The sequence below is a fragment of the Bactrocera neohumeralis genome, chromosome 3 (assembly GCF_024586455.1).
Source record: "Bactrocera neohumeralis isolate Rockhampton chromosome 3, APGP_CSIRO_Bneo_wtdbg2-racon-allhic-juicebox.fasta_v2, whole genome shotgun sequence".
NCBI classification, from domain to species: domain Eukaryota; kingdom Metazoa; phylum Arthropoda; class Insecta; order Diptera; family Tephritidae; genus Bactrocera; species Bactrocera neohumeralis.
In genome coordinates, this window is record NC_065920.1 from 12,717,820 (window position 1) to 12,743,625 (window position 25,806).

The 25,806-nt window shown below is 36.2% G+C and overlaps 2 protein-coding genes across 9 annotated transcripts in view; one reads left to right on the forward strand and one right to left on the reverse strand.

Annotated features, from left to right (window-relative positions):
• Positions 1-25,806, reverse strand: part of LOC126752874 (protein eyes shut) — a 151,499-nt gene that overhangs the window by 69,014 nt on the left and 56,679 nt on the right. For 2 of the 4 annotated variants that reach the window (XM_050463880.1, XM_050463878.1), the window contains exon 3: positions 17,371-17,519. In XM_050463880.1, the coding sequence (XP_050319837.1) occupies positions 17,371-17,519 (149 nt within the window). Of the gene's footprint in view, positions 1-17,370; positions 17,523-25,806 lie in introns of all 4 variants that reach the window. The other 2 variants (XM_050463879.1, XM_050463877.1) reach the window with 1 other exon arrangement.
• LOC126752878 (uncharacterized) overlaps positions 1-25,806 on the forward strand; it is a 158,913-nt gene that overhangs the window by 65,744 nt on the left and 67,363 nt on the right. The gene's annotated exons all lie outside the window — the stretch shown is intronic.

Here is a 25,806-nt window from a genome sequence, read left to right on the forward strand (position 1 = left end):
ACAGTGCGGTTAGATTTCGTAACAACTACCGTAGCTTAGTGCATATGTAATTATTGAAAACAATATTTAATTGCCTTCAGATCCCATATAATACTTATACTGACATGTTTGCAAGCGTGATTTTAGTTTTTAGTGAGCTATGCTTGATTACAATTACCTATAAAGCCAGGATTATGCCATCCAAGCAATCAAAGCACTTGTGAGTAAAATGTTACTCATACGCCATGTTACCCAAAACTACTACACACTTTTCATACACACCTTTTTTCAATGATTGAACAAAAATCAGCGCTCCTCATAATTTTTCTAAAGCCCTCCGCACCTTTTCCATCGAAGTTGCATTGAGTAGGGACGCAAGCAAAGCTTTTGCATTGTTATGCAAATAAAGCCAGCAATGCAAGGAGTGAATAAATAAATATAAATGCTTTGAGCAACACGTTGATAAGTCACTGCTTTGACATAATTGTTTGTGAAAATCCTTTTCATTGATTTCAAAGATGACTTTATGACTTTATAACTTTTTTTTTGTCGATAAACAAAATTATGAAGTTTATTTTCGCTTTTGCCAGCGACACTGTTGCTTTATTTATAGCGCTTTGAGTAAAAGTGTTGGGCAGGTAAGAGTGAGTGTGTTGGTGTGGTACGGCAGATTGATTAAAAAATCATAAATGTCATTGAGTCAGGCTATGTGATATTAATTACTAAAACTTTTGACTTTCGTGCGTTTGTTGCTGAGAAGATATAAAGCAGTTAAGCCGCAATTTTGTCTTTTTTATGTTTTGTTTCCGTTGAATGTGACAGTGACATAATATTAAATACATTTACTATTTTTAATAAGATTTGTGTACACCTTAGTAGTGCGAATGGTAAATAATCGGCACTGATTAAAAGACGCCTAAAAATTGGAGAAAATTGATAATATTTAAATACTTATAACTTATCGAACGGTTTAAGAAAGTAAAGTTAAGAAACTACAAATACTCGATGCACACGATTTCATTAAGAAAAAAGCAAAGACATTTCTCTGTTTTTAGCAACATCTTTTGGCGTTCAATACAACAGTTTAAGAAAGCAAAGTTAAGAAACCCCAGCATACTTTTCGTTTTTAGCAACATGGCCAGTTCAATGCTAAAGTTAACGAAAATGCTCATATTTTCATAATCAGACTTCAAACTTCTCTATGAATTTTCAAAATAGTTATCACAAACAATTTAAAGAAAATATTTTGTAAATCTTGTCAATTGCGGAGCAAAAAGGTGTTGAAAGTTGACGAAGAAAATTGATCATATTTTAGGACTTAAAACTATTGTACGACATAAGAAAATAAAATTAAAAATATTATAGCTTTTTTCAGCAAATCTTTAGCATACTTTTCGGTGGCCAGTACAAAAATTGACGAAAATGCAGATCTTTTCGAAAAAATTAATAATAATAATATTTAAAAATTAATTTGAATGAAGTTCTTTTTATGGCTTGTTGCAGTAATTATTTAAAACAATTTTTTTGGAAATTTTTAAATATTTTTCTAAAAGTTTTAAAGATTGAAAAAAAATTTTCAGTTTTATGTACGGAAATTTGTAGCATACTTCTTGGCGTCCAATACTAAAACTAACGAAAATGCAGATCTTTTCGAATAAATTAATAAAAATATTTGTTAAAAAATCAGTTTGAATGAAGCCTACTTTATGCTTTGAAGAAGTAATTATGCTAAAGAAATATTTTTTTAATTTAAATCGTATTGGATTTTAAACTCTATATCAAAAGTTTTAAAGGTTGATCAAGAAAATTGATTAAACATTTTAAACTTTTGTACGGCAAAAGAAAATAATGCAAAACAAGTTATTGAGTTTTTAGCAAATTTGTTGCCTACTTTTCAGCGTCAAATTCCCAAGTTAACAAAAAAGCATTTTTTTTCGAAAAAAACTCAATTTTTTTCAATTTTTAGCGAAATTGTAGCCTACCTTTCGGTCTCAAGCTTACTCAATTTAACGTAAACGCAGATCTTTTCGAAAAACCGTAACCCAGATGAAACTAAAACTTTAATTGTTTGTTAAAAATCAATTTCAGAAAAGGCACATTTATGTTTTGTCAAAATAATTATCGCAAAAAAAATGTTTGAAAATAAATATTTTAAAAATCTTTTAAATTGTATTTCGAAAAGATTCCAGGAATAGTATTTCAAGCCAGAATTTCGCCTTGCATCCGCACGCAATCAACTGGCACTCCTCGCTCCCCGCTTGTGTGCGCAAAAACAGCGAACATTGCAGTTTTAATTTTCATCCTTCGGCGTTTTTGCATACTTTCGGGCGTTGTTGGCACAAAGCTGCGTGCGTATTTGTACACATGGATATTGAATAACGTACCATGGCATCTGCACAATGGCTGAGCGCGAATGAAACAAAACAAAAACGGCAAATAACTCAAAAGGTTACGGCAACGAGCGAAGCGCAGCAACGGGAAAGACGAGTGCGGCGAATGAAAGACGAGCGCAGCAACTTTTGCTTCAATTTCCGTCAGCGCTGTGTTGCACACATTGTTTTACCTGCGATTTTTTGTGTTAACGCTGTAGCTGTTGTTGTTATTATTGCTTTTTGTGCTATAGTTGCTGCTGCTGTTGCTGTTGCTATTGTTGTGACTGAGCGCATTTGGCTGCGAACACAATACGGCTCGATGCCTTGCGGTAAATCAGTAGAAACGGAAAATCACTGATGAAGAAATGCCAGCGCAAGCAGTTGAATGCTGCGCTATTGTTGTTGCGGCAGATAAAACACATTACAACAACAAGAAAAGAATGCAACAAAAACTGCAACGCAAGCAATATGAGCGAAATGAGCGCAGTCAGCACACAAGTGCGGCGTGCAATGGAAAACTCTTGTAATGAGCTTTGAGAAAACGCGCTGGGGTTGTCGAGACTCGATGGTTTAACAAATGGCAAGGCGGTGGCAAGGTTACTCTTCACACACACACACACAATACATACATACCACAAATATAATGAAGATCAAGCGCGAGTTTTTTGCATTTCACCTATTTAACAGCGACAAGGGCGCTTCGATTGCATATCAACAGCCAGTTGCCGGGGCGTATGAGTGATCTTAATTCGATTGCAATGTAATTTCACTTGCAACTGCTGCATAATTCAGGTGGCAACAAATGCTAGCAACAGCATCAGCACAAATAACGGTGTAACGATGTTTACTTGCGCGCATACTTTATGTGCAATTTCCTGCTTGCTGGCAAGCGGTTACCTTTAGTGCCCCACTTAACCCAACGCCAACGCTGGCTATTAGCAACACACCAGCACACACCCTGTATCTCTATGCAGCAGCATGCCGCTGCCGCTCGCCGCCAACCACAATAATTTTCTAATTTTCCGCGCTTTTGCAATCTGAAGTGGAATTTTCCACATGCATTCACATGATTACAAGCGGCAGCAGTAGCAGCGAGGCAGCGGCAGCGACAGCAACTAGTGCAAACACGCAATATGTTCGCGCTGGGGTGGCAAGTAGCAGTGGCGCAGTAGTAAGCGGTACTAACAAATAATAATAATATAGAATGTGCCAAGAAGCTGCTGCTGTGGGCGACCCCACGAATGCCTGACATAGCCTGGCATGGCCAGGCAGCGGAGCAGCGAACGCCAAACCTCAATCAGCAACCAACCGACGCCAGTTGCGGGCATAGTCCCCAGCGCGGTGGCATTGCTTAGCAACGACTTTGTTGTTGTTGGTCGCAGCAACAACCACAATAAGGCAAACCGCAGCCGGCATGAAAATTTCCAGTCACTACACATTATTAGCGCAGCAAGCGCGCTTTGACCCAGCCCTGCCGCTACCGCTGCCCCAATACCTCGGTGGCTCGGTGTGGGTTGGTGTTGCTTGTTGGCCCTGCCGCATGCCCAGCACATGAGGTGGCGTAATTTCAAAATTCAATGGGAAATCACTTGAAAATGCAATTAATTAAAAAGGATTTGTAAGCGATGCAGCCGATACGTTGCCAGCGAGCGGTGAGCTGCACACTTGCGACGGCAAGATGCAGAAGGGTTGGCAGGTGGACTACATGAAAAGATTTCAAAAAAAGCTTTTAAGCGGGCGAAGTTGTAGTTTTTCTCATACACAAATACACACAAGGATATGAGTCAAACACTTGCAAGCTTATATATATATGTAGTTGCATAGCGAAGCGAAGTGTTGGTGAGCGCAAAAGAAAGAGAGTTGAAAAATTTTAGCGGAAATCAGCACAAAAGGCCCACAGCTTTTCGTGTAAATATGTGAACAAAAGATTTCGACTTGCTGCTGAGTTGAGTTTTGGCTAAGTGCGGCAGTGAGTGCAGAAAAATCAGCCTCGATGTGAAAAAGTTCGAAATATTATAGTAAAAAAAGGTTATTAAACGGCTTTTCATTTAACAAGACGAGAGAGAGGGAGTTTTGTGCATTTAAACATGCCAAATATCGTGAAAATATTTTTTCAAATAAAAATAGTTTTCAATATGAGGACTTGCGGTTGCTCTATTAATTTGTATGGCAGCTATATGCTATAGTGTTCCGATCGGAGCAATTTCGTCGGAAATTATAGAAATGCCTTGGAAAATAATCTGCGCTGAGTTTGGTGAGGATATCTCTCAAAGTTAAAAAGCTTTGCATAAAAAATTTGATTTTGTTAGATCAGTTTGTATGACAGCTATATGTTATAGTGGCCCGATTGGAAGAATTTATTTGAAAATGGTAGATATACCTTGGAGAATAATCTGTGCTGAATTGTGTGAAGATATCTCGATATTTTCTATACGAGAACATGACTTTGATTGGTCGGTTTGTATGGAAGCTATATGCTATAGTGGTCCGATCGGAACAATTTCTTAGAAAATTGTAGATATACCTTGGAAAATAATCTATGCTAAATTTGGTGAATCTACTTTGTTAAATAAAAAAGTTTTTCTTACAAGGGCCTGATTTTGATCAGTCAGTTTGTATGGCAGCTATATCCCATAGTGATCCGATTTCTACGATTCCATCATATGAGTAGCTTTTAGGAGGGAAAAAATTTGTGAAAATTTTCAGCTCGATATCTCAGAAAATGAGGGACTACTTTGCACATATCCAGATGAAGAAGGGAAAAGACATACCCAGAGCGCTTAAGCTCGTCATTTATATACACACTTTTTATGATCTCCTATAGTATGTCTTTTTTTTATCATATATGTACAATATCATATATGTACAATACAAACTTCTGCGCAAACTTAATATACCCTGTTCAGGGTATAAATATTAAAAATAACCAAAAATTTTTCATATTACCCACATAGCTCACTTTTCGGCATTTCAGCAGTTATTTGAAACAGAACAGTGTAAAATAAAAAGTGTTCTTCTATCACTTATTATATATGTACATATACACCCACACATACATATTTGACGCGGAATTTTATGTCGAATTTCAAATAATTTGTTAACCTAGTTTTCCAACAAACTATCGACGCCGCTCGCCATTGCTGCCTCTACAACGAATGCTGTCACCACCTAGCTGTATTTATAAGCATAAAAACTGTTTAGTTGCACATATATATAACATATTTTATGCCAAATAATTGGTCTCATTTTGATGTGAACACGCTTTTGCATTTCATTCATTACGCTCGTCAATTTGGCTGCAATGAAACCAAACACGCGTTTAATTGAATCGTCATATTGACGGGTTTGACGCGCGCGTCGCGTTCGTAGTTTGTGGCGGCGTTTTAGGCGCTTAACCCAGTTTCGATTTCGATTTCAGTTATTATTTCGATTCTCTGTACTTCACTCAACATACCTTATTGCTGTTTTTAGCTTGAATATCGAAGTGATTGACGTCGCTTATAATTTTATATGAGCAAAGTTAGGAAAGGAGGGCAACGATACTAGATATTATGGAAAGTACTATTTTCTGTTTTGTTATAGTTGGCTTAATTAACGAACTAATCATTAGCACACAAAATTTAGGTCGCTTAGAGAAGGAGAGTCATGACACTTAATGTTGATCGAAAATATGTGAGATGGTAAATTGTGGAGAAGCTCTTATTAGTGAGGTGAGGTGCATTAAGCCTTCGCGTGGAAAATATATCAAAAATGAGGCGAATTTGAGTTTTTTCTTAGAAAAAGTGCAATAATTAAAAAAAAACTATAATTATTCTTTTTGTTTATAATCCAGCGTATTTCTGCAATTGTAACAGCGTTGCTCTCCCACTTACATAATTCCGCTTTCTTCCTTTCATTATTCATAATTTTCTTTCGAGCTCACACAATATAAAAGATGCAAGATAAAAGTCAGCCGCGCGCATTTCCCTGCGCCTGCAAGCCAACACAAAGACATGTTTGCTTTGCTTGCCAAGGCGGATGGTGAGCCTTGACCCTGAAGACTGCGCAGTTAACGCAGCCGCCAAGATGAATAAAGTCTGTGTGTGTTTGTGTAAATTAGGTGGTAAATCTCCGTAGACAACGGTAGCGTCGGTGCGTAGATGTGAAATGGCATGAATATTTATAAAACAATAAACAACAAGAACAACAAAACCAACAGTAAAACAGCGACGAAAAGCCTCCACACACTGACATTTGCATTCGCTTATAAAAACCAACAACAATTGTATTGGCAGCGAGCATAGAACAATGCCTGTGTGTGGGCACATTAGCGTTGGCCTCATTTCATATTAAAATTGAAACGCATAACTGCCACAAGCAGTCGTAAGCGTGGTGGCAAATGCAGATTTTCTGTTTTATGTATGCCTAGATATGTATGTACAGTTTGCATGGTACGCGTGTATTGGCTCGTTTTTAAATAGGAGTTTAATGTGAAAAAATAAATATGCAACAAATGATTGGATTTACGAAGCTTCACCATATTATTTTTGAAATATTAAAAAAAAAACTTTTATGTTTTCCTACATAATAAAGTTATTTTAAAAAGCATTTATATATACTTTTAAAAAAAAAAGTTCCTTCACACATTTTTGTTCATATTTTCTGGTTGTCGGTCTGTAAATACATATTTTTGGCTGCTGGTATAAAACGGTAGACTTCCAACATGCATTTTAATTATTTTCTAATACATTTTGGCGTTAGTTCCTTTAAATTTAAATGGAACCAACCAGATTGCATACCTCTTGGCGCTAAAGCAATGCTGAAAAGATGTTAAACTGAATATGAATTTTTTACATTTTTTTATAACCATTTTGGGAAATTTTTCTTTGGCGGTCAATAAAAATTAACGTCGACAATTGACATATCGAAAGTTTTCGATATTATATATACATAAAAAAACAAAAATCGATGTATCGGTAATTTTATCGAAAATGTTTATATGAATTTAACATAACTAAAAGTTAAACGAATTTTTACAAGCAAAAATTACGCTCAAAAAACGATTTATCTATAAATTTAATCGAAAATCGATTTATCTTTAGTTCGATATTTTTATCGAAATTTTTATCGAATTCAAGTCAATATTGATAGCCAAAAATCTATCGATCGTAAACATTAAGGACTTTATCAATTGAAGAAAAAATATCATTCTATTTTTTCCACGTCCTAGTTATGTGAGTTTTAGATGACGTTAAAGTAAGTGAAATAAGTTAAAGAAGTAAAATAATAGTACAAAATGGATATATCGATAATTTCATATATTATGTACATATATAAAATATTACAAACATAAATCGATTTATCAAAAAGTTATCAACAATTTTATCGAAATAAAATAAAATCAACATACTATAAATGTAAGACCACCGAATTTTTACTAACAAAAAAAAAAAACGATAAATTTATCAGATGAATTTATTAAAGCTCGAGTTAATAAAAGTCTTATTACATATTATGTATATAAAATGTTACAAACATAAATCGATCAAAGCTATCAAGAATTTGATCGATATTTTTATCAAAATATTGGAATAAGGTCATTACCGAATTTTTACTAATAATATAAAGAAAGTATTTATTGATAAATCTATCGATAATTTATCGATACTCGAGTTAATAAAAGCTTCACTACAATTTATGTTTGTATATTAAACTCTGCAAACACAAATCGATTTATCGACAAAGTTATCAACAATTTTATCGATATTTTTATCGAAAGTATTAAAATAAAGTTAACAAAAATTTAAGACTATCGAATTTTTAATATCAAAATAAAAATATATCGATAAATAGATTTATCGACAAAGTTATCAACAATTTTGTCGATATTTTGAAAAAATATTAAATCGATTTATCGACAAAGTTATAAAATTTTATCGATATTTTTAACGAAAATATTAAAATAAAAAACAAATGTAAGACAATCGTTTTTTTACTATAAAATAAATATATCGATAAATGGATTTATCGAAAAGAAACAATATTGGCGATATTTTATCAAAAATATTAAAAAAAAGTCAATGTCGATATAAAAAACAGAATGTTTTTAACCAAATAATAAAAATATTTTTCGATAAATTTATCAGATGAATATATTAATACTCGAGTTAATAAAAGTCTCCCTAATAAAATTTTGTAGGAGAAGCTATGGATATCAAGCACTTTATGGCGAGTTATTAACTTTTGTACCCATTTATTAATGCAAATGAGTCGTAAATACAACATTTAGCCAGTTGCTATGGCAGCCGTAAAGTGCTACGCAGCTTCCAAGCAAACTTTGGAACTCATACGAGACAATCAAACACATTTGCATACAAATTTTGCTGCATTTCATAAATGCTGCACATATGTATAAGCGACCGCGGTTGCGACTAAAAACGGAAGTGAGAAGGCGCTGTTGACGAAAGCCATTGTGTGCAGAGTCCTGCCAACTTAGGCGACTGAAATTGCAGTAATGGCACTGCATGCCTTGCACGGCTGTGAACAGACATGCGCATATACTTAACTCATACATATATGTAAGCTGGTATATATATACATATATATACTTGTAATATAAATATATGTGTATGAATTAGGTATGTATGGATGTGTCGTTGAAAATATTTCAGCGTGAGTTTTTAAATATGCATTTAGGCGCGCTTGTTCAGCAACCAGCAATGCCAGTGTTGAGTGGCAGACATCAGCGCACATTGTTGTTTTCTTTATTGTTGCTGTTAACTGCCGCATGTGGCGTCATGCTTTGACGAAGCAATTTAAATGCATCATTTAGCTTGCCACATGGTTGTTGCAATTTTCTAATGTGTGTTGTTGTAAGTACCTACACGTTAACAGCCGTTAGCCGCACATCAAGGATATTAGAAAAAATGCAAAATAGAAAAATACCAACGCATATTTGGTTGCACGCACTCGTTGCAACTTTCCTCATTTAATTTTTGCGCCGCAGCAATGGCCGCTTTGTTGTAATATTTCGTTATTATACAATTTTCCAATTTATTTTGTTTGCATATTTTCTATAACGCACACGCACTTGGCGGTGGATGGATGGAAAACTTGCCGTTAGGCGAGCGCGGCGCTGCGATTTGCCACCAATGCTGCTCATTATGCGTTGCATGCAACGTAATTACCACGCGCTTGCAGTATCATGTCTGCGTAATAACAAAAACTGCCATGGCAACAACAACAGCAACGCATGCCAGCGTACACACAGCGCTGCAGCAATGCGCAAAGGCAGCGCTATGTTGCAAGCATGGCGACGCGGAGCGCCCAATGCAAATTAAGTAGAGAGAAAATAGCGTGGGCGGATGAGAGGTAGGCAAGAGCAAAAATAGTGACAGTAAAAAGCGCAGCTTTGCGAGCGCCGGAGGCCCGAAGGCAACGCAAGTCCCACATGCAACGCTGTGACTTTATGAATGTGTGTGTGGAAGTATGTGTGCGTTAGTTAATGGCGGTGGATAGTTGATATGAGACGCGCTGATTGCTGGTAGCAGCGCGCTTTTGCAAATGCCAGCGCACCACTAAGCGCTCACCCACATGTCCTGCTTGTTTAAGTCACTTTTAACTACCGTTACCCGCTCAGCGCCGGTTGTGAGTGCTGCGGAGACATGATATCATCATAAGCTGCAGGCTATAATGACGGCGCGCAAAAAGCAATGGAGAGGCGGCGTTCGTGACAGCCAACCGGCATGCAATTGTATTAGAGCTCGTATATGTATGAGCGCGCGCTTGTAGATGTGTATCGATGAATGTGCGCTTGTGTGCGTGTGTTCATATATGGGTTGTGTGACTCTGGCAACGCGCTAAGCCTGGCAATGCTGAGTTTCATTTGAATCTGCTGATCAGAGGGAATTTCTTCATGAATATAAAAATATATATGTTTTTTCCATTAGAAATGAAGTGTGTATAGGTGCATTTGACTGCCGTTGCAAGCAGAAGAACGCTGCAGGCGAAAACATATTTAATTAGCATGCGTTGGCATATCGATGTTATGAATTTTAAAATATTATTCACAGGAATCGCGCTTCACTTTTTACGGCTTTCAATGTAAACATGCTGTTTTTGTAAGTTGCAGTAGTAAAGCCGTCGGCTTGGGGGTGTGTAAAGTAACGTTCAAGCCGAAGGTCGGTAAAAGCTCTCTTGTCACTTAGGACTAAAGGACTATCAATCTCTCCTCATTTCTAATGGAAAGGCTAGAGAGACTCATGGACTTATTAGGGGTCAAATTCCAAGGAACGGGCTATTAAGTGCTCAGCATGCATACTTAAAGACTATGCTGTGGTTACCCTTTTGGTTATCGAGGAGACGTTCAAAAACATTCCTGTACGACTCAAAGCGATTATTGGAGCTCTTAATAAGTTTGAGGACGAAGCTAATCTCAAGCACTTCTCCTTTGCTGCAGAACGGAGTAGAGAAGTGCAGGGGTACTTCAGAAAGTAAATAGGGGAATCCTGCACGGTAGCGATTTTTCTCCTTTGCTCTGGGTCCTAGTACTGAAAGACCTTTTGAAGGAACTTGAGGAACGAGGCTGCCAGGTCATTGTCTACGCAGATGATGTAGCTCTCTTGCAAAAAAGAACAGGGTAAAGTACTTGGGGCTTATACTTAAAGCCGGTATCTGTCCTCACTTGAAATAGCAACGAGCTACTTCAACATCAGACTGGTTTGGGTACCGGTTCATCGCGAAATCGCTGTCAACTGCACAGCCGACGAGCTAGTTAGAGGAGGTTTACATATTAATAGGAACGAGTTGGATCTTCAATGGCATCCGGCTTTCCAGCATTTCACCAATTGACCCGCGCTAAGCAGGCACTAGTCGTCGACCGGCTCCTATGCGTTTATAAAATCACTTAAGCCTAGAGTAGAAATACCGGAAATTTTCCGCGCTATTAACTCTTAGCAAAATTCATATTGTCGCATTCGTAGGGATTATTACTGAACAATGTCCATCAGAAAATCCTGCGGTAAGTCAGTCTTGACGGATGCAAGTAGTCAAAGTTATATGGAGAAGGGCGTGGTGTAATCATCAATACACTTTTTCCTCCATTGCCAAGCCTATAAAAGAAGTATCTCGACAGTTTTACCTTCGGCGAACAAGGAGACAAAAGTTGTCGAACTGACATTGGCCGTCTCAACAAATTTATCATCGGCTGAAAGCACTTCGTTGATTTATGAGGGTCATTATGAGCTTTTATGAAGGAGTTTTATGTATCACTTCTTAACCTAACCTAAACTAAACAGTTATTTTTAAAATCCATGCAGCTAACTAACTTAGTGTGTAAATTTCATGCGGGCTATTCGAAAGAAGAATCCAGAAATACGCCACCAAAAATGAGGTTAAGTCTCCAAGCACGAGAAGAGACAGGATAGATGTTTAACTTTTAGACTTCCTTCTATTTCTCTTGGGGTTTGGGTGAAGTAAAATGATAGCATAAAATGTATATATCAATAATTTTACATACTATTATTTGTATACATAAATCGATTTATCGACAAAGTTATCTAAATTTTTTTATCGATATTTTTATTAAAAAAAGACAACCGAATTTTTTACTAACAAAATAAAAAAACAAATATTTATCGATAAATTTATAATATGTGTATATTAAAATACGAGTTACTAAGTTTCACTAATTTACTTGAATATGGAGCTATCTTTGATTGCTTCTTCAGAGAGAGAATCGAGAAACTCTAAATGTTTTAAAACTTCCTTAAAACTGCAAAAAAAATGTTGAAACCACTACAGCTTCTATCCTAAGTCTCAAGAAAGACTCTCTAAAATACCCACCATAAGTAAAAAGATAAGCATATGCGTTTGATAATATTCCAAATTGTTGTTAACTTGGTTCCAACACAAGTGTTCTGTGAGGAAAACTGTAAAAATAGCCAAAAAGTCAGATATCTTGTTTCATGGAGTCGAAATTGCCATGTTGGGAGCACGGAATTGGCAAACTTTAAGAATAACTTCATTGAGACCTACCTTAGTTCTACCCGTCAGCCAATATTAAGTAATTTAATCTTGTTGGACTTCTTTTTCTGAGGCTGGCCCACTTTGGTAAACTACGAGCCTTAACTCCATTACATATAACAAATTAAAAAGTATGCAAAAGAATGATAAATAGAGAAAGAAGGAAGAAAAATGCTTCCGTTTATTAAAGCTTTGCCAAAAAAAAATAATTCATGCCCAAATTTGTGAAGATATCTCAACAAGTAAAAGAGTTTTCCATGCAAGCATTTGATTTTGAACGGTAAATTTGTATGGCAGCCATATGTTATAGTGGTCCGATCTGAATAATTTCTTAGAAAATTACATAATTGTCTTGGATAATGATGTCAGCCGAATTTCGTGAAGATATCTCAACAAATACAAAAGTTCCTCATACAAGCACTTGATTACGATCGTTCAGTTTGTATGGCTACTATATGCTACAGTAGTCGGATATTGGCAGTTCCAACAAATAATAAACTTATTGGAGTGAAATAGACGTGGACAAAATTTCAGATCGATATCTCAAAAACTGAGGTCTATCTCGCGTATATATAGACGGTGAGATCAACTATAATGGGTCCCGCAATTTCCTTCTGCCTGTCATAAACTTCATGCCAAATTTAATATTCACCGTACAGGCCATTCAAGTAATGTTATATATAATAGTATCTCGCTTACTCCTTTAAAAATAACTTTTCCTCGCGGTTGCTATAAATACAGCACACCACACGATTTGCTGGTTTCGTACAAATCGAAATGCTGAAGGTAACCGCTAACTGAGTTTCAACACATCGAGCCGGAATAATAAATTTCCTTACACACTTGAATGGCTACGAATAAGTGTTCGAAAACGGCAAATGACTCGGTGTTACACACTTTAAATATGCATGCAAAGTGGGAGTCACTATACACTCACGCACACCGATGCACACACGCACAGCTGCGCATACGGCTGTGATTGCCGAAGTGCATTACGTGCATGAATTCGTCCAGTGAAGAAAGTGCAAAAAATGTTAGCGCAAAACTTGTAGATTTGTTCCCAAAAATATTTACAGTTAAGCTCATAGGAAATATATGGTATGTTTATGTATACACCTGTCCGTTTGTATGCGTGCAAGTGTGTGCTGCATTGTTTACATTTCTTTGCTCCATTTCGGCTAAGTGCTTCACACGTAGCGCCGAGAGTACTTCCGCAACAAATAACGGTATGCGAGAATATTCACATTGACATCATTTATGCATGGGTATATATATTTACGTAGTTACAATATATATGTGTATATATGATGTGGTTGTGGGAAGCGATGTAGTCAGAGAGCGTGAGCGGGAGGTTACAGCGAGTTTCGGTGGCTGCGTGCTATACCTGAATATATACTTGTATGTATGTATTCAAAATTAAGTGCATACCAAATTGAATGCACCTACAACTTTATATATTATACATATAAATATATATATATCTATAAATTCTGCGTGAAAGTATAGATTTATATCCACCTTAAATGTAGTAAAAAGTATTTAAGAAAGGAGTTGGCGATAATATATACTCATTTTACATATCTCCGGCACGGCTACCATACGTAAACCTTACTTTATGTGAACATCGGCCAATGGAGGTTTGAGAGTTGAGAGGTTATTTCGAGATTCGATTCGTATTAGAAATATAAGGAGTGAGATCTCAATTTAAGTGAGTGAATTTTTTAATAAAATTTTTATGATCTAAATCAAAGCTCCAATCGGGTTTTTTTTCGGCCCGTTAAAATTTCTGCTCTGGTTGTGAACGAGAACGACAGGAAATATCTCCTGTCATCAAACAAATGGTCATCGCATTCTTAACATAGCTCGAACGTCACTCTTGACAGTCATAACTTTGAAGTCGTATATAATTTCGTCTATCTTGAAACCAGCATCAACACCAAGAACAATATGAGCCTTGAAATCCAACGCAGAATAACTCTTGCCAACAAGTGCTTCTTCGGACTGAATAGGCAATTGAGAAGTAAAGTCCTCTCCCAACGAACAAAGACCAAACTCTATAAGTCACTCGTTATTCCCGTCCTGCTATATGGTGGATATGCAAGGGCAATCACATCATAAGAAGACTCGGCCTTAGGAGTGTTCGAGAAAAAGGTTTTGCGTAAGATTTATGGTCCTTTGCGCATTGGCACGGGCGGGAACCGCGGTCGAAGGAATGATGACCTGTACGACGTATAGTATACGGCGACATTGGCATAGTTCATCGAATCAAGAGACAACGGCTGCGCTGGCTAGGTCAACATAGGGATGGTCCAGATAACACTACAGGTTTGAAGATTTTACATGCAGTACCGCCGGAAAATCTTTTAAACTATGGAACTTTATATTCACTTGAATTTATATCACCATGCATCAACTTAAAATTGAGTGCGATTGTGAGAGCTCCATTTCTTAACAGTTGTCCATAAAATGGAACCCGAGCAACAATGTACACGTATGTATGTAATTTCACTCAACTCTCCTATGCTAAAATTCTCAAAAGACTTATGAAACATGTGACAAATACACGGGCTAAAAACCCACAGAGAGAGAGTCTCAGAGAGAGAGGGAGAGAGACTGTTTGTTGACATCACTGGTTTGGTTAACTGTGACTTATGTGTTATAGAGACTTATTTGTGTTGAAAGTGTGAAGATTTTTGCCAGATCTGTATGTGCAGATGATTGGTAATGCTAGTGAATCAACTCGAAATTGTAACTTAGGTTACATTATGTTAAAAGATCGATCCAAAACGGATACCAATTCGACAGCTGAGCGCACCAGTTCATTAGTGATACCTATATATACAAAATTATTGATCAGAAAGGCGTTCAATCGACCAAGTGCAGAAAGAAGTTCATTCCTTCCTTCATACAACTTTGAAAATTAGCGACCGAGCAATTAGCTGATTCGACTAATATCGATTTCAGCTCTTTTGCCACGTTCGCCGAAGATATAAAAACCAACCTCAGTCTCGTGAAAGCTGGACAGTATAGAAGAAAGTATTTGTTGCTCCCAACTTACCTTTCTCCATACAACTTTCAGAACTAGTGTCCGAGTAATTTTCAGTCTTGCCGCATATGCGCCTATTAGACACTTAAGAACTCCTAAGATTGCAGTAAAGATGAATCTATATAAGAGCAACCAATTTAGTGGATCTTCTGCGTTATATTCTATCCCGAAAGATCTTGTATTCGCCCAAAAAGAACTGTTGGTCAGGCCCTGTTGAGCATCGACGTAGTTCAGAGGCTCTGTGCTAGAGCTTAACTTATTTACAATTCAGTGTAATGGCAATAAGGGTGCCTTTTTAGAGAGTTCATCGGTTTTTCAATACCGAGCGACTATAATGGTGTCAGGTTTGGAAATGTGAACTCGATAAGGTTAAATTTATTTCTGCGAGCTAAGGAGATCATAGATGTTCTGCGAGCAAGTGCACCATCACTTAAGTTTTCTGAATTTGGAGATTAATTTTGAGCACATTTTTTGCCTATATTTTGGTATGTACATAAATTATCAGCGTGACAAGCTGATAAGATTTAGCCATTCCCGTATTCCCATTCCTGTTTCTACAAACGAAGTAGTCCCTTAGTTTTTGAGATATCGATCTGAAATTTTGCACACGTTTTTTCTTCAGAAGGAGCTACTTATTCGTCGGAATCGTCCACATCGGACTATTATGTATAGCATAACGCTGCCATACAAGCTGAGTGATCGGAGTAAAGTTGTTGTAAGAAAAAGTTTATTATTTACGAGATATCTTTGTGAAATTTGACACAGATTATAAAATAAGCAACGAAACAGTCACTGAAGATATTGTTTTGATCGGACCACTATAACATATAGCTGCCATACATACTGAATTATCAAAATCGAGCTCTCGTATAAAAAAGTGTTTTACTTGACGAGATATCTTCAAGAAATTTTATATGGATTATTGTTCAAGGAAATGGCACAATCTGTGAAGAAACTGTTCAGATCGAACCACACTAGCATATAGCTGCCATACAAACTGAGTGATCGGAGTCAAGTTCTTATATAGAAAACTTTTTATTTGATGAGATATCCTTGTGAAATTTGGTATATTTTATTATTCAGGACAGTAATGCAATCTCCGCAGAAATTGCCCATATCGGTTCACTATAGTACATATGTAGCTGCCATACAAACTGAGTGATCAAAATCAAGTTATTGTAAGGCATCTTTTTTAATTGTGAAGGAGATTATAGCTTCTGTGCAACCGAACTAAACATTTTTTTCTTGCTTTTAATTGATTTTAAAGATTATCTCAAAATATTAAAGCTATTACTTATTCTAATTTTGTTTAGCGCATAAAACCAGAGCAGCATCAAACCGAACTTTTGGTTGCTGACTATAACACACTTACTTTTCCTTTAACTTTATATCTATATTTATTCGTATATTTGCTTTATTTACACACTTTTTCCATTTTCTGCTTTCAGGTATTGTTTTGTTTTCTTGGTTTGCGGTCTCGTTTGTTCCTAACACAATAAAATTCATTTTACACGTGCGCCACACACACACATTATGCAGGCTACTATACACGAGAACGAACGGCATATGTGTTTGTAAAGTTACTTGCATGCATGTGTGTGTGTGCGCGCGCTCTCCTTCAGACCCACTCACATTCGCATTGGGATAGCGGCGAAACAATGGCCAAACAAATGTGAGTAGCTTAAAAATAGCACTAAAATAGAGTTTCCGAGTCTCGACGCTTTCGAGTTGTTGGCCTGTTGTTACAACAATAACAACACCAACAAAGGCAACAGGAACTGAATGGCAATAAAAAATATAAAAGTATTGTATGTAGGCAAATAAGTGAGGTTAGGAGTATTGCAAACACGCACACACACATACAAATACATGTGAAAAGCAACACATACATTTATGTATGTATGTATGTATGTTTGTGCACGAGCGCTTTTGAAAGCACTCACAGCATGCTGTGCGAACGACTCCACTTACCAGTAAAACCATCCGGACACGTGCAGTTGTAATAGGCGACGCCATCTATGCAAGTGCCGCCGTTTTGGCAGGGCCCCGACCAGCATTCATCCCAATTTGTTTGGCACTGAATTCCCGTGTAACCGTCGATGCAGTAGCATGAATACGAGCTGCTGGATAGTCAAAAGTGAGAAAACGAAAAAAATATAAACAAACACCAACAACAACAACACAACAAATGAGTATTAAATGGAAAGAAGACACAGCAGAGACTAGTTAGTGGTGAACAAGTATGAAAATACTATAGACTAACTGTAAATACATACATATACTGATATGAATGAGGGACCAGTGCTGGTAACAGCATGAAAATGTTTATGTGTATGTGTGCGTGGAGGCGCATTTAATTTTACGCTTTTGTGTTTCTGTGCTGTCAGGTGTAGTTTTAAATGTGTTTTTGTATATAATTTCCTGTTTTTGCATTAATGCATTTGCATATGTGTGCATGTGTGTGTGTGTAGGTGTGCATAATAATGCTACCGCAAAGTTGCTGGAATGATACTAACGTAACGGCAAGAAAAAATTAACAAGCAAAATAACAAAAGGAAATAGTAAACAAGTAAGGTGGCGCTAGATTTGGTTAAAGTCGGAATCAAAAAAATAAATAATAAAACAGTATTAATATACAGCTATTTCTGGTCTCAAAAATTTCAAAATGGCCCTGTGTGATTAAGCCTGATTTTGTTAGGATATCAAATAAGAAGAAGTATTTTTTATTGGAAATCTTCTCAAGAAAATTTATATGGACTGTTGAAAGAAAACAAAGGTCTCCTTCCGTAACGTCTCTTTAAAAATATTTCGTCATAGTTTTTTCTATTTGAGTCAGAATGTGTTCTCTTTGCGTAATAATTTTTTCTTTGGGTCTGAGATTTTGCTATTTGGGTCTGAGAATTTTCCTTGAGTCAGCGTTTTTTTTGAATCAGCATTTTTTTGCTTTAGATCAGATTTTATTCTGTTTGAATAATAGATACTTGGCTCTGAGTGACTTTTTCTCTTAAAATCAGTTTTTATTTTTAATTTTGAGTCATAATTTTTTTACTCATAGTTAGAGTTTTTTCGTGCTGAGCCAGTTATATTTCGCATTGAGTGAGAATTATTCCCTTAAAGTCGGTTTTTTCCATTTGAAAATTTGTTTTTGCGTTTTGAATCTCTCTCTGTCAGAATTTATTCTCTTTGATTCTGAGATTTTTCTCTTTGATTCAGAGTTTTTTGCTTGGTGTTAGCCTTTTTTCGCTTTAAGTAAGATTTTATACTTTTTAAGAAATAAATCTTTTGCTTTAAATCAGTTTTTTCTTAAAATCTATTGTTTTTGAGTGACAGGTTTTTCTCTTGAAGTCGGTTTTTTCCATTTGAAAATTTGGTTTTGCGATTTGAATTTATTTTTTCTCTTTTAGTCAGGCTTGTCTCACTGTGAGAGTTTTTTCTTTTAAGGTCAGGTTTTTTCCATTTGAGAAAGTGCTTGTGCGTTTTAATCTCTTGTTTCTTTTTGAGTCAGAGCTTTCTGTTTAAGTTAGTTTGTTGACTGATTCAGATTTTTTTTTCGTTTCGGTGTTTTCTCTGTTAGACCGATTGTTTTCTCTTTGAGTCAAACTTTTTTCATTTTGTTAAATTTTATTTTCCTTGAGTTATACCTTTTTCTTTTCGAGTTGTTTCTTTCTAATACAGATTTTCTTCGCTTTCTGTCAGTTTAAGGAATTCTAGTTTAACCTGTTTTTTGTTCAGCGAAATTCTTCCAATGGTCTCCGTCGAATCATAGTGTATTCACCGGAGTGAATATATGAGTTTCTATAATCAAAAATAATCGTGTGAAGCCAAGTGCAGAGAAACAGTGATTGCGCTATTATTTTATTACCACTAAAATTCACAGCAACTTTACACCAGAGATGTTGAAAACCTCTGTGCACTCCGGAATACGAAACCTTTGTCAAATATTCTTTCGGAGGACTTAAATAATATAGAGAAAGTCATTTGTGGGTTAAAATATATCAACGAATACCCACACTTGACATTTCCGTAGAAGTTGGTGAGATGTGGAATGTGATCTGAGGCAATTTTAGTCTTTGATGTTTTCAATTAATAGTCTACTTTCGAACTGGAGATTGTATAGCATTACATTTTCAAACGAATAGAGGTAGTATTTATTGGTACAGCATAGAACAGTATATGTATTAAGTTAAACAGTTGTGGTCAAATTTGACCCGGACTAAAAAAAACATGATTTTTACCTATTTCAATGCCAACATTTTTTATCTTTTTCACTGTCGGAAAACTTAATAAATTTATAAATATATAGTTCTTTAGAAATAGTCCAAAATTTTGCCAATATAAGACTTTTTGCAATTTTGACCGAGAAAAAGTCATAAAAAGAAAGTTCATTCTTTGATCGAAAAAAAAAATCGAAAAGGAATTTTATTTTTTGATCTAAAAATTAACGTTTGATTATACTATGTTAATACTTTAGGGTAAAAACTAATTTTATCCGACGGTATGACTGGTTTAATAGCATACATGGACCTACTTATTATTCAGCTACACTCATAAGCCATGCAAAGTTTTGAAATTTTTTTCCAAAATCTTGTTGTTCCATGATCTAGACTAGCAAATACACTTATTAGCAGCGCATAGTTTTGAAATTTTTTTTAAAACTCTGACTCTCTAACAGCTCTCACTCGTTACCAGCAACTGCCTACTCGAAAACGCCTCTGGCAAGCAAACTCGTCTCCAACCTAATCACTTACCACAAAGTGTAAGGAAGCCTCTATAAGAAAAGAAAAAAATGTGGCACAAAAGTCTAAAAATATACGAAGCCCAAAGAAATGTCCATATGATGGCTTTGTACTGAATACAAGCGCTGTAGTGATTGTACGCACAGCTGCTTTTATAAATAGTAACGAAGCCTGCCACTTTTTATTAATAAAATAGCAAGAAAAAAACGTTATATGCTGCTCCACAAACTTTTAACAACTTTGCAAAGCCTTCTCAAGCACCATATACATATGCACACGCATATCAGCGCCTTACACGGGAAAAAAGCAGAGCGACCTGAAGACGCCACACACACACGCATATCCTAACGCATACACCTTCAAATGTAGTCAGTGCTATGTATTGTGCCTTGACACACATACATATAATAATACATATGCGTGTAGGTGTAGGGCAGCTGTGGCTTTGCTGTGCGCCAGTGCGTATACGTTACCTCATTTCTTTCTTACGCGCACCGCCTTTGCCCATTTAATATAGTTTACGTTGCAATGCTTTGCTGCTTTTGCTGTGCGCTCACAAGAAGTTGTTATTGCTTCTTAACTACTTTTTTATTGTGCACATTTTTTTTGTAGCTTCTTTGTAATTTAGTTGGTATTTTTACTGTTGTGTTGCACACATATTCATTTGAGGATATTATAAGCCCTTTTCTACTTGCAATTGCTTCACTTAGTTATTGCGAGTTAGTTGCTGTAATATGGTAGAGATTTTGCAGCAAAAGCTGGAGGAAGCTCTTCGTTTTCTGCCTGCTTTCTGTGCGCTCTTCGTGGATGCGGACTTTGTTATAAAAGATGTGCTGCTTCTTACTCTACCCTGAACTGCGAGTATTGAGCATGCCACGAGGTTTGTAATGCAGTGAATGGGATGTTTAAGACGCTATAAAGTATATATATATATAGCGTGACGAGCTAAGTAGATTTAGCTGGGTTCGCTTTTCTGTTCATCTGTTCCTCTGGCTTTATATACGACAACTACTCCCTCATTTTTTGAGATATTGATTTGAAATTTCGCACACGTCCTTTTTTTCAAAATAAGCTGCTCCTTTGCTGAAATCACTGATATCGCTTGACTATAGCATGTAGCTGCCATACGAACTGATGGACGAAGATATAGTTCCTGTGTGGAAATCTTTTTTATTTGATAAGATACATTCATCGAATTTAGCACACATGATTGTCCCAGATAGTGTTATAATCTCCGCTCGTATCGTTCAGATCGAACTACTACAGAGTGTAGCTATAATACAAAGTGAATGATCGGAATCAAGAGCTTGTAGGAAAAACTTTTTATTTTGTCAAGATATCTTCACGACATTGTTTATTGTCTAATACAATAGTGCAATCTCCAAAGAAATTGCTTAGATCGGACCACTTTAGCATATAGCTGCCATACAAACTGAACAATCCAAACTAAGTTCTTGTATGAACAACTTTTTTATTTGACGAGATATCTTCACAAGATTTGGCATGGAGTTTTGCCTGAGGCCATGGTGCATTCTTCGAAGAAAATTTTAAAATCGGACCACTATAGCATATAGCTGCCGTACAAACGGAACGATCGGAATCAAGTGCTTGTATGAACAACTTTTTTATTTGACGAGATATCTTCACGAGATTAGGCGAAAATTATTCTCCTAGCCAACTCTACGATATTTGCAAAAATTGTTCAGATCGGTTCACTATAGCATATAGCTGCCATACAAACTGACCCACAAAATCAAGGCAGAGACCCTTTTATATACTTTTAAGGGCATTATTGCTTCGTTATAGCCGAAGTTAACAGATTTTTCTTATTTCATACACATTTTAGTTTCATTTTGCATATATTTGTTATAACCCATTTTATGATTTCTTTGCTCAGTTTTTCGCTTAAATCATACCCTGTCGGTGGTCCACACTCAATTACGTTTTCTTTGTGAAATATCTCTCCAATAATATTCGCTTTAGTTTCGCCTTATTCGCATGTTGCTTGCCAAGTTTCTGCTTGCCAGTTGATAAAAGTAGTAAATCAGCAGTTTGTTAAGCAGCCAGCTGTTAGGCTCAAAGTATTTCATGCCATTTGCCTTATCACCATTACAGAAATGAGCTGGCATGAAACCATTTCTACAACTGCTGTAATTTTTTCGACTTCTTTTATGCAATAGAGCTAATAGAGGCCCCAAAACAGTTGTTGTGTTTGTTGTAGTGACTTGTTTTTTCTGTTTTTTTTTCTTCGCAGCGCCACACATTTGCCAAATCCACATTTGGCACTAACCGGCACTCTCTTTGCCACTTTCTTTTTCACACTTCCTTGTGTATTATTAGGTATAATGCTCACTTGCCACACTTGTGACCTTTGCCACATATGTTGCACACATTAGCAGCATTAAATAGCTAGTTTGCTGTGGATTGCTAGATATTTGCTTACTTTTGCTTCACCTTTGGTGGAATTTTTGGCTATTTTCAATTTCCATTTCATTTGAAGTGAATTTTGGCAGCGGTTGCAACAGCTGTGACATTCAATTTTTAATAAGTATTAACACCAGGTGGCGTTCGAGCAATATCGAAGGTGAGTTTTATGGTGCTAAAATTTACCAAAAAGGATTTTTAAGCTGTTTCAAGCCGGTTGAATGAGATAGTACGGAAGTCGAGCCATTCAGCTGCACTTCAATTTGGAAAAATTTGATTGTTTTGCCTACTTTCAGGAGTGCTAGTGAATTAGTTAAGTCGCACACCTGTTATAAGTCAAAAAACGCAATCTTCTTTATTAATATTAGCTGAGTGAAAGTTAAAGTAAAGGCAGACTAAATTCATAAAAATTGTATGCAAGCAATTTTCGGTTGATTAGAGTTGATTCAGAGTGTACTTGGTTTAACTTTGGTCATGTGGAACACTATTTAATTAGGAGAACTCTATTTACTTGTAGCCACATTTCCTAAAGTCATTCGAGAAAGACAAGAGAAATATTATAAGAAATGACGACTGGCAATTGCCCGAACTATTTCCCTAACCTCACTTAATACACCTTGATATGCGCATTCCTATTTGCCTTAGCCGCAATCATTTGCTGTCAATCGCTGCGTTGAACGCAGTTGCATGCCACAAACCAATGAAAGAGCAGCCGGCAAATGCAATTGAAAAGAAGTAAGAAACGCTTGTTGTCATTAGCAAAAACGCATTTCAATTCAGTACTAGCCACACGAATAAACAATGTAAGCTCCTGACCACTGATGACTTCAAATAATCGAACTAATCAAACGAGCTGAAAAGAAAGAGGGAGGAAAGAGAGTGAGAGGTAATGTGGCAGGCAGAGTGCTGCAGATAGATGAAGCACAGTGGTGTTTGGGCTAGAAAATATATATTTTCCATATAAAAACTTAAATTTGAATAATGTAGAGCTTCTAAAGCCATATTAGTAAAGTGGCGATCATTTAGAGCTTATCAATAATTGGGCAGCTTGTATAAAGTGCATTCAACTAAAACTGCTCGAAATATATCCTTCTAAAGCGTTTAGTGTAACAAGAAATCATTTTTAACAAAAAGGAAGCATACATTTAGGGATAATTTAGAGCTTTTCAAGAAAATGACAGTTCTGGGTGTAGGAAAACTTGAATAATATGCATTCAACTAAAACTGCTCGAAGTATATCCTTTTTCATGCCTTCAGTCTAAGAAGAAATAACTTTTAACAAAAAGTAAGCATACATTTAGGGTAGAAAATTTTCAAGAAGTTGCCAATTATATATTAAGAAAAGCTTTGAAATTATTCAACGAAAACGGTATGAAATATAAAAATGTGAGTGTTTAAAATAACAAAAAATCGCTGTTTCACAAAATTGAAGCATACAGTTAGGGTTGAAATTTTTCGGGAAATTTTCAATTCAATAATCAGAAAAGCTTTTGAAATGATTCAACTAAAATGGTACAAAATATAAACATTTTAAGTGTTTAATATAACAAAAAATCACATTTTCACAAAATTAAAGCATACACTTAGGGTTGAAATTTTTTTTTTTTAATTTTTGACGAATTTTTGGGGTATGTTTTTTCTTGATACATATAAAATCGAATACATAAAAAATCTCTTTTTCACAAAATTGAAGCATACATTTAGGGTTGAAAATACTAAATCTGCTTTTTAACATTTTGTCCAATTTTTAGGTGTATGTTTTTTCTTGGCACATATAAAATCGAAGCGTTGCAGCCAGTTCCTTCAATTCGTCTAATAAAAAATATAAAAATAATTCATAAGTCGCACCACTGTGAGTTGCTCATACGCCCGGTGGCCGTAAAATAAACCACAGAAAAACCAAAGGATAATACACTGTTGGATAAAGGTGTAGAACAGACACATATATTTCCACATACACTTGGATTGTATATATGTGTGTGTTTGAGTGGACATGCATACTGGTGTGAACATGTACTTATTTGTGTGTGTGAGTTTGGGGAAACCGTCGACCACTTAAAGTCAATTGTGGTGTGAACGCATATGACCTATGACCCCCTGACGGCCCCTCACCCACTGGCTGCTTTCTATGTAAGTCAGACGCATAAGTGTGGAGATGGTGCTGAGGGTAGGGCATTGCAAGTATATTTTGAGAAGGTGGAAGTGCAGTTGGAGCACTTTTATGCACTCGACACTTTAATGACACACGCGGGGCTAAAGTAATCAACGTTAATGCTGCTTTGCCAGCAACGTGGTTTATTGCCACTCGAACGGGTTGATTGGTATTTGAGTATCGTCACAGAAGCACACATGCACATAATGTTTGGGTGTGTGTGTGTGTACTGCAGTGCGGGAGCAAAAGCGTTAAACAAACACGTAATGATGTTCGAAACGAAAGAGTTGAAGAGTTGAAAAGAAAAGTTAAAGGCGAACGAGTGCGACGCTTAAAGGATGTTGTTAGCCACTTTGTTGATAAACTTAGGTGCAACAGTGGTACTCCAGTGGGCGCATCGATGAGGGTGCGAGTGTGGTTGAGTGAGTGGGGAAGTGCATGCAACATGTGTGTATATGCATAGGTTTGAATGGAACGCTACAAGGTTGACCGGTGGATTGGTGTGTGCCACAGAATGTTTGAAATATATGTGGTATGGTTCAGTGCTCAAAGGAAGAAGAGAAATAGGTTTAAGGTAAGGAAGGTGGAAGCGAACTCGCGTACTTGAAATACTCACTGTTGGAAGTATAAGATATAACAAGAAATCTGAAAACAATATTTAAATCAAAAAATAAACTTTTGGCATGGAGAATAATTTTCGAGGTTTCTATGATCTAGAAGGCGTACTTTTTAAAACTATCCAATATGCCTTTTTTAATTTTCGAACTTTGAGGTAAAAACGCTGCAGTAATTAATAAGAAAATAGGATAACAAAGACCTTTATTTGCGCTTTAGAAGTTTAACTTGGAGTAGCTATCATCAAATTTTTTCTAAGTACTTAGTAAATTAGGACCGACACCTCTGCGAGCGTGTATGTAGGTTGTTTTCAGAGATGTTGACTGTTGGTTGTTGTCTCGGGTTTAGTCTCGAGATCACTTTTCGTTGACTTGTCACACTTTCATTGAGCCTTCTTTGCTGAGGTTAGCTTGTCTTGTTTGACATATTCTAAAGTTTTGGTTTCACGAACTATTTTGAAATTTCATTAAATTCTCAGCC